The sequence below is a fragment of the Papilio machaon genome, chromosome 6, assembly GCF_912999745.1.
Source record: "Papilio machaon chromosome 6, ilPapMach1.1, whole genome shotgun sequence".
NCBI lineage: Eukaryota > Metazoa > Arthropoda > Insecta > Lepidoptera > Papilionidae > Papilio > Papilio machaon.
In genome coordinates, this window is record NC_059991.1 from 5,021,018 (window position 1) to 5,031,803 (window position 10,786).

General features: G+C 32.8%; 1 protein-coding gene across 1 annotated transcript; it reads left to right on the top strand.

Annotated features, from left to right (window-relative positions):
• Positions 1-63: 63 nt before the first annotated feature.
• LOC106714767 (coiled-coil domain-containing protein 6) lies at positions 64-4,941 on the top strand. The gene is made up of 11 exons (XM_014507872.2): positions 64-309; positions 391-520; positions 1,107-1,197; positions 1,439-1,588; positions 1,777-1,920; positions 2,113-2,252; positions 2,603-2,680; positions 2,881-2,995; positions 3,154-3,246; positions 3,617-3,739; positions 3,868-4,941. Exons 1-11 carry the CDS (start codon positions 285-287, stop codon positions 4,084-4,086), a joined length of 1,308 nt encoding a protein of 435 aa, XP_014363358.1. The 5' UTR covers positions 64-284; the 3' UTR covers positions 4,087-4,941.
• Positions 4,942-10,786: the final 5,845 nt, after the last annotated feature.

The following is a 10,786-nucleotide window of genomic DNA, read 5'->3' on the forward strand; positions in this document are numbered from 1 at the left end:
TTGTCGTTGATGTTCATCTTGATTTTATTTTTATAATCTGTGCTGCTCTTGCAACTGCAACGAAAAATCGTACCCATGTTTATTCAAACGAAATTTATTTTCTTATAATAACGATAGTGCTTGTTATAACATTAAAATCACCTTATTGCGGCCTGTAGATTTGATAATTACATATTATATCATTTGCATTATTAAAACTGAAGGGTTTTGAGGAATTGAATTTCAGTGTTTCTTATTTACTTGATGACATTTTGTTGCCGAAGTCATTCTTTCGTGCAGTGCAAATGGATGATACAGTAGTCTCTCCAGGTATTTAAAAGCTTACTTAAACAACATACTTTTTAAAAATTAGAGTGAAATATTGTTGACAAGTATTATACTTGATTTAAGGTAACAAAATGGGCGATTCAGCATCAGAGAGCGATTCCAGTTCTCTCGATGGCGGAGCAATGCTTCCTCCGAGTACTGTGTCTCGCGATCAGCTGCAGAAGAGAATCGAGTCCTTGCAACAACAAAATAGGTATTTATTATACTTTATGTAATAGGTTTTGCTCACTATTTTTGAAAGCAATACTAGCAGTAGCCATCATTTACCAAGACTGAAAACTTTGTTGTTTGTTAAATAGCACGTTTTTAAAATATAGTAGTCCAACAAGACTAATTAAAATAAATGTTATTAAAAATATTTACATAATGAACTTATAAAGAATAATTGTGATGATATTTAATGTTATGTGACAAATTCGGGTCATCTTGATCTTAATAAGTAAGTTAACTGAGTAAAGTATGTAATTAATATTATGGTGGTCCTAATCCTTTTCATGGACATAGGCCCAAAGAAAAAATAAATAAAATGTAAAAGAATCATTAAATCATGAAATGGAAATAATCAATGATACCAAATTGGTATATTAGCTACAATTGATAATTTGTCAAAAGCTAGAATTTTGATTTAAATCAATGTTTCCCATTTAGTTAGAATGGATGTTCATTTTTTTCTTAAGATTTTGTAACAGTTTCAGTGTGAAAAGTAGGTAGGTTTGAAGGTATTCTACATTTAAAGTTTTAAAAGCATTTGTTACTTTGTTTTCTGTTTCTTTTTGCAGAGTGTTAAAAGTGGAACTTGATACATATAAACTGCGTGTAAAGGCCTTGCAAGAAGAAAATCGAGCTCTCAGGCAGGCTTCAGTATCTATTGTAAGTTATTTAATGTTTGTTTAAAGTCATCAGTATTTGTAATCAGTATTGCAACTGTCTAATTTTCCTATTTTTTGTCTATAATTAACTAGAATGTTGCTGTGTCCTTAATTGGGTCTTTGCTTCCAATAATGAAAGTGTACAAATTTTGTTATTGTGCACCATGTTGACCGAGTTCTATAATTTTTGTTTACCTACTGTGTGCTAAATGAAAAATTGGTTATAATTTGTTTTTTCACAGCAAGCAAAGGCAGAACAGGAAGAGGAATATATTTCTAATACTCTTTTAAAGAAAATTCAAGCTTTGAAGAAAGAAAAAGAGACTCTGGCTCATCACTACGAAAGGGAAGAAGAGTGTCTTACTAATGATCTGTCAAGAAAATTGAATCAAGTATGATTTATAAATAATTTTATAAAGAAAAAGTATTGTATGCATGTTTTCAATAAAGTAATTTAGAATTATACAACATAATATAAATCCAATATAAAAATGTATCGTTAAATTTATAACCATTCAAAAACTTGAAAACAGTATTTTTTTATTTGATTTTTTTTACTGTAAATTATTTTTGTTTTTAGTTACGTCAAGAGAAATGTCGCTTGGAACTTACATTGGAACAGGAACAAGAATGTTTGGTCAATAAATTGATGCGCAAAATTGAGAAACTGGAAGCCGAAACATTAGCTAAGCAAACTAATTTAGAGAGACTTCGTAGGGAGAAGGTAAATAGCCATTTTACAAATATGACCATTGACTTTATTTCAGGCGAAGTTCCATACAAATTTGTTGTTCAAATGTCTTGTATTTGAACGACACAAATGTTTACCAGCACAATAGCATTTCACTTCAAAATATTAATAGAAATGTTCTTGTCTATATTTCATAGTTAATATAATCACAAAAAAATATTTTAGGTAGAGCTTGAAAACACATTAGAACAAGAGCAGGAGGCTCTGGTTAATAGACTTTGGAAGCGGATGGATAAATTGGAGGCTGAAAAACGTTCTTTACAAATAAGACTGGACCAGCCTGTTTCCGACCCCGCCAGTCCTAGGTGAATTTGTTGTCAGAATTTATTTTTTGTTCATAATTACAACTCATTATTTTATTAAATAATACTATTTCATTAATGGTGTCAGGAATTAACAAACATTTTTTTTCTGTAAAACTGTGTGATTCATGAATCATGTTGTAATTTAATATCATAAGAAATTGTAGTTGGAGAAGGGTAGTGTAAGTTTATTAAAAATTATTAATAAAAATTTAAATAAAATTTTAAAATTATTTGTTAAAAATTTATTTAAAAATTTTAAAGTCTCTTCATATATTACCATAATGTGATTTATAATTATTTTGAAGATTTATGTAATTTGGAATAAAACAATGAATGGTTCTTTCTGCCAGGGACATTAGTAATGGCGACACAGCTTCTAATCTAAGTAATCACATTCAAACATTGCGCTCAGAAGTCGTCAAATTAAGGTAAGCAAATATTTTTATACCTTTCCTTTACTTATTATATAATCACACTCATTTTACAAATATCTTATAGACTTGTAAAAGTTTTGTTTTTTAAGATTGTTTATTCATGTGTTCTAATAGGTAAGTCATTACATGGATATTGAAATTAAAACGCGATTAAATTGGATAAACAACTAATGCTTACATTGCTCCTTGTACAGAAACCAATTAGCTGTATCGCAGAATGAGAACAAAGAAAAGATGCATCGTTTCGCCCTGGAAGAGAAATATATACGAGACGAGAATCTTCGCTTGCAACGAAAACTTCAGCAGGAGGTGAGCTTATGTAAAACTAGAATAAGTTCTCGTTTCATACATTATTTTATTATGTCTTTGATTTCTTGTGTCATAAACGTTAAAATGAACACAAACATTTAAGAAAAGTATGTGATATGTTTTAACGGCACACTAATTTAAGTAAAAAATCAATACAGGTGGAGCGACGCGAGGCTTTGTGCCGACATCTCTCCGAGAGCGAATCTTCGCTAGAAATGGAAGAGGAAAGACAATTTAATGAAGCCATGGGCGTAAGTATTTGTATTGTCACTATCACATTAACCCTCACTCTCATTCATCAATGTTATGTTCAAATATCATATATATTTATTTACTAGCTGTTTGAGACTATTTGGAAGTAGAGTTAAGTCGTTATTCCGCCGTTAGATTGTAATTTTTTTAAATACTTTTGTAATTTCATTATATATTTAAATTGTAATTAAATTGTTTAAACTTTCGTGAGACATAATAATTAATTAATTAAGAAACGGCTTAACTCGCCCTGAAGATGGACCCCCGATAGGTCCGAAACTAGTCGGTGCCGTCACCGGACGATCAAACGTGAGTTAAGCCGTTTCTTAATTAATTAATTATTTAAATTGTAATTGCATGTTGTGGCAGGCGCGGTCCCGCAGCGTGTCGTCTCCGGGCGGGTCGCGGCCGCTGTCGCCGTACGCGTCGCCGCTGCTGCCCAACGCCGCCGGCCTGCCCATGTCGCGACCCAACATACATTTCAACTCGCAGGTCACTAATTTACTTCTTACTATTAATACTTCGAATTTAAAAGATGACTCACATTTTTTTCTGAAGGTGAAAAGATTTGTGTATTATGTTAAATAATAGTTTAATTCGATGTTTGAACTTGTGTGCAGGCGCGCCGCGGCACCAGTGAGCGATTCGTGAAGCCGGCGGTGCCGGGGGCGTCGCTGCTGTGTCGCGCCGGCCCGCTGGACCCGCCCGCGCCCGGACCCCACGCCCCCCACGCCCCACCCCCACACTCGCCCGCCCCGCCCTCGCCCCTCGCCCCTCACACCCCTCTCGCACCCCTCCAGCAACCCGCCAGCCCCATGGACACCTCCTCCAAGGACTAGCTCACCACCTAGCCACGTCAACTAAAATCAAACTCTACTGTATATGCTGAATTCTTCTCATAAAATTTATTAATTTAAAAAAATAATAATCGCCAATATATAGTTGCACAAAGGCAAGCTACAAGTCCTCGTTATAATCCAATATCTGCTGAGATTTTGAAATTTTCATCTTTATTGTTAGGTCATCGAATATACTCCAGATATAAAAAGATTGCTTAGATTCGAAAAATGCCTTTACCCTCAAAATTGGCTCATGCTATGCGATATTGATTTTTGTGCCAGAGAATTTATACGTTATAAAACTTTCCTTACTTATTAAAAGTTTACAACTTTCCAAATTTAGACGCTCCAAAAAGCCAGCTGATTTATATTGTAACTGATTTAAATAAAAAATACATTTCAAATGTGTAACTTGCTTTATAAATATTATCACTAAATGTAAAATCACTGAATACAGAAGAAAGAGTTTGATTTTACTGCTTATGATCATCATTTAGGAGGCTTTGAAGCTATCACAAAAAAGTGCCGTCTAATGTAGAATTGGCAACTAATTTTCAATACTAGGCTTATTATAGCTATTAATAAATTGCTAAATTGCCTAATCTTACACAGGACTTAATGATTTTTGACAGTGGAACCTGGATAAGCGAGAAACTTCTATAAGCGAGATTTATTATCCTTTCCTGATGAGCGAGAAATTTTCGTTTAACAGAGGAATCTCTGTAAACGAGAAAAATATCGCGGTCCCTTTAATACTCGTTTATTCAGTTTCGACTGTAATAAAATGCTTTGATTATTTCTCGACTCAATAAACTAGGAGTCAAATCTATAAAATACATTATTTTTAATTTAAATTTTATCAGCTATGCTTTTAAAATATCCTTTTTTATTTTATAAAATTGTGATTTAACGTGAAATATTTTTTAAACTGTATAAGTTATTGTTTGCTTCTGAATGTTTATAAATATGATGATGTGACTATTATTCTTCTTTACTGGAAATTATTTTACTGTAAAAATTTTTTTTTCAATCAAAATATCTGAAAAAAGTAAGCTAAAAAGAATGTTCAACATCATGAAATGGATCTGATGATTAAATTGATGGAAGTCAGGAATACGCGTGTACAATAACATGATACCGTCAACTGAATCTGAAGCTGCACCACTTTCGCATATTTGATATTATGTGACGTCATCTTTTTTCAAGCTCTTTGAAAAAACGCCATGTTATGTCTCATATTTGTACACGGGGAGAAAAGTCTTGAGTCTCTTCCATATATTGAGCAAAGATGTAAAAAGATGTATTTAAAAGACAAGAATCAAAATTATGGTCGTAAATGTAATATAATCTGTGAATTATTGTATTGAATAGATTGATTGATTGCAATCTGTCCTGAAAAAGTTAAATTAAACTGTTGAAAAATTGTTTTTTTGATAAGACATTAAACATCGGCATAATTTTCACTAACAAATTGTACTAATTATTGTAACATTTATACATCAATTATTGTCCTCGCTGCGAACAGCTAAAGCTGATTTTCTAGTTTTTAATATAGTGATTTTGTAATATAACTGCGAAATCATTGGATTATGAAAGATACGTGTTGGATGCTAACTGATCTAGTGAATATTATCAAGCAACGTAAATGCTTATAATGCTGCTAATTTTGATTAATACGCTTGTGGGAGTTCTCAAGTCCCTTTGAATGACATTATTTTTTAGTCGTGTTACAACCGACGAGTCTATAAAAGCAATTATTGTTATTTGTGTTACCAGTAAATGTTGCCTGGTAATGCGTTATATCTTAACTCGTTACGATAATAACGCATTTAAACTTATTTATATAAGATCGATATTTTCTATGTGTTACATAAACATTAGGTGGATCTTTTGCCTTTATTAAACCTAATGTGAATAAATGAGTAATTATGGCTTAGATACGATGGTAACCATTCTGTCTGTGGCCTTGAATAAACGGCAGTGGGTTTATTTATAGGCTGTGTATAAAATTCACTTGTGAATAAGGGTTGTAGGTGGTAAAAGATTGTATTGTATTGGATGTTTGACGCTCGGCGTGTAATGCGCTACTTCCTAGTGTCGGGGTGTATGATATATGATTATTTTACGTATGTTTTGTTGTGCTCTCAAGAGCGTCTTTGTTGTGTTCGGTGGACACCCGCGGGGTAGAGCCTCATTGCCTACTGACTTGATTCAACTGCAAATTTTCACTTAAACGTTTTATTATTATTATTTTTCAATGTTAATAAAGAAATATATGCATTAATATTATAATGTGTTTGAATATACCTTTCCAATTTTATTCCTATATTTTTTTTTAATAAAAGTGCATTAAATTCTTTAACTTTTAATTCTAAGATTTGAACTCAGGACATTCCAATTTATAAATTGTCATTTGTTTTAATCATAGGACAGAAAATAATTGCATCTAATCCAAAAAATAAAAAACTTGTTAATCAATCAGAGACTTATTAGCTTATGAGATCAGCTTTTCAGTGAGCTCATTTCACAGCGACCTTCTCGTTGAAAAATTTCCGATAATGTACGCGGAAACTGCCGGTTTAGGGTTATCCTGATAGTCTATTACTGTTGAGTAACAACTTAGGAAGGAAGACAAAAATTTATATACACTTCTTTTAATTAAATTAAATTGATTAAAAGTTTGCCGTTTATTACAAATTTTTTTAGTGAAAAGAAAAGTTTTAAGATCATTAACAATTGTGCCTTTTTGTATTCATGCATTATTACTACAAAAGGGGTACTAATCCATATTCATTCGCGTATAGTATCTACAATCATCATAATCATAGTAAAAAATGCGTTCAATATTTCAAAGGATACAAAATAAACAAATTGATAACATAGGTCGGCGGCAAAGCCTCTGTTGCTGATTTTTGTCGCCATTCGGCACCTTTAATGGTCACAGGAATAATCGTGGTTTACACACGCGTCATAAACCTAAGCAAACCGGAGACAGTCAGGACGACGGTGTTTACCTTAGTCGCTGGCGTTGTTCGCTGCTAGGGTTACAGGTAACACGATTTGCATAATGCCTCCCACGATGATTTTTTTAAACTGAAAATTCTTTACGATCGACAAACTATGGACAGACCAAAGTAGCCAATACACCAAGTATTGCTAAAGTGTACAAATAGTACAATAAATAGTTTTATCATAAAACATTCTTCATTATGTGCTTTTATAAAAATATAAATAAAGGAAATATAGGCCATATTCAATACCCGCGCATTACAAAAATAAAAAATGGTAATTAATATCACGTAATTTTATAAGAACATGTTTTATGTACCCTAGTCATACATATAGTCGCGTTAACAATTTAAATAAAGATCATGTGAACGTATTCAAAGTGAAGCGAGTTTGAAATTTAGATTCAAATAGAAACGCAAAGAGCAGCCCGAAAGGCGACAGTCGTAAAATCTAATTGTTTGCTAACCACGAATAGTTGGCGTAGCGCTATTGATCCTTCCAATAATTATCGAACACGTTTCATGTCACCATGTTTAAGCGCGTGTTTAAACACGAAAGTGTACGAGCATGGCGGCGACGAGTCGGGCTTGTTTATAAGTTTACGTACGGAATCGTAAAGCCGAGGTAGGCAGTAGGTAGAGTTAACAGAAAATACGAGACGGCGGGAACGATGTCCGGATGACGCGAAAGTATTTTTAGTGAGCCCTCAATAGTTTCGGGTCCCGTATATTGTTTAACTTTGTATTAAAGTATGAATAGGGTTAATTTTTATTATATGATACGTTTGACGTTTAACCCGATCAAAATTAACAAGGGAATAGAGTTTAATAGTCAGGAGCGACGGTATTCAAATAAAAATATAAAATAAGCTGTGGCCTAGAGAGATATTTTAAAGTATTTATCTTTCAGAAGACGTATTCGATCAATTATTTCCTGCATGTCTTTCATTATTATAAATTAGTATAGTTAATTTTAACTAACCATATTCATCAGAGTTGGAACTGAGAGTTGAACCGGGAACTTTAAATTTATTTCACGACATAGGACAAGTGTCAATAAATATAAGTCAATAATGTCAATAAGTGTTAATAAAGTGTACAGTAAATCTCGTTTTATTCTTACTAATTTCGTCAGTGTGTTGTTTTTTATTTCGGTTGTGACATGTGATGATGTCATGATTTAAGCAACGTTTGATGCTATACTTATACAACTATACACCCGGATGCAAAATAATTCGCCACGAATTACTACACTTAGTCCAATTAGATTCTTTTGTTGTATAATAGAGTTTTTGTTATTGATCAATAACATAAAATTTAAGAAAAATCTATTATCTTTACGTTGATCAGTTAGGCTACGTCTAGGGAGGACGGGGGCTGCTATTATTATTATAGTCTAAGTAGTTTTTATATCTATTGTACATTTTTATATCAATTCTCTAGGGCTGGGCAGAGGGTGCTGTCAGCTGCCCGTCTCTATCTCTGAAATGAAACTTATTTTTCACTCTAACATTACTAAACGAAGATATTGTACGTTGATGGCAATATTTATTGGTTACAAACTGTCTATTTATATTTCGTTACCAGTACACATAATTGAATAAAATTTTGTAACTAGCATGGTTATGGTTACCAAGTGATATAAAGGGTCCCTAAAACAACTAAATTAATGAAAAACGGTTAAATTTTGTGAGTTTGTACAAAATATAGGTGGTAAACGTTGATTTTCTATCAAGTAAATTCGAAACCGCTATCTTTAGCGAGTCGTTAACGCTTCGACATATGGCTGTAAAACATTCGGCGCAATTTGAGCACCGCGAAGACAAGAGTGTTGCCACTCAAATAATCTTTATAGATTTAATTGTAAAACTAATTACTTTTTCCCACGTATGCTTTACGGTTAACAAATACCGTTCATGTGTTAAACGAAATTGACATTACACATAACGGTTATTTGTTAAAATCATACCACTAAGCTAATCATAGCAGCTAGTAATTGTATCTCTCTTGACATGTACGTGATAGAATAAAATCGTCAATTCATTGAACAAATACTGAAAAGTGATATTTCTTTTTAATCAAAGTACCTACAATTTACAAAGTGTTACGACTATCATCCGAAAGTATAAAAGTTTGTAAAGTTTAAAAAAGTTATGAGAAAACACGAAACAAAGCTACTTTTATTACAAACAATCTTCCAGATATCGTCGTGAGTCAGCAAAGAGCGTACCTAGAGTACACTCAATGTTTTTAGTTCAAGTTAAAACCAATATTTGTTGTTAACAAACAAAGCTGGTGTGAGCGTAGTCTAGACAAAGATATCTAGGAATGTACTATATATAAATACACATTCTAGCTAGTTTAGTCGTCTTATATTATTATGCATGGTCATGTAATGAATGAAACCGAGGACCTTCTCTATAGGGAAGAAGTATAGTAGATAGGAAGATAAGTAGGTACCAAAAAACATAAAATCACCATCTTTTTAATGGTGTCATAGGATTAAAAGCAATGGGATCTTTTTTTATTTTTAACGGTTGAGTCCGGCCGGATCCTATAACAGCAATGGTTTTAAAGACCTAGAACTATGATATGTATACTCATACTAAACACTAATAATGTTATGTTAGTAAGCACACTTGAATCATAAACGTGAATTTTAGTAGGTGATTCTAGGTTTACCATTCTATTATGGTCATAAATATAAAACTTATTTAGACTCACTCGAATTACAAACATCAAAGTACGAAACTGCAAATAAAGTTCCAACTTCACACATAATGACGGCTTACTCATAAGACCCGGGTAATCCTCTAAGCCGTTATTATGTATTCAATCCGAAGACAGATATGGTGCGAGATAACGAGGCTAAATAGTATTTACGCTGAGGTGTTAATTTCAGGAGTTTAGAGTAGCGTGAATTTTATTTATATGAAAAGTTAATTCATGCCCTGCTAGCGCGTAGTGTTTAAACGACGGAGTTAGCACGGGGCTCCGAATAAACAGAGTTGCGCCGTGTAAGTACGCGCGTGTTTCCTCGCAGCAGCGGTACAGCTGTCCTCTGTGCTCTCATCGGTGACCATCTGACACTTTTCTTTTGTCACCTTACATTTGCACCTTGGAATTTTAACTTTAACTATTAGTGCGAAAAACATGCCTATGTTTAAGTGAACATATTTTTACTCAAGGCACTTAAATTTCATGTCTGTTATATTTTGATGAAATTATTTTTTAAGTAAAGATTTTCTTATTTTATCTTTGTATATCAAAACCACATACACTTAGGTACAAACAGCATCCGCAACGCGGGTCCGATGTTGAACTAGAGTAATGTTTTAAACAAACAAACGAATTAAATGAAATTGGGGTCCGGTAGTTTCTAAGAAAGGACAGGCAAGTTTAAATAAGCCATGTATGAAAAGTTTGTACAAACTCCTTTGAACATCGTTATGGATGCTTATGTACTTTGAATATTTTTCTGCTAGATAATTATATTTTGAAATTACTTTATTTCCGATGCTTCAGTTATTTTATTGTTTAATGTATTTTAGGCATACTGAGGATCTAAGAGGTCAAATCAGCTTTTTAGTTATAATTCTCATCACTAACGTGTCTTTTCACATTCGTTTAAACTATATTTCTGACATTCTACCACAGCTTTTGTAAAGTTACCTAATTTATAAATGAATCTT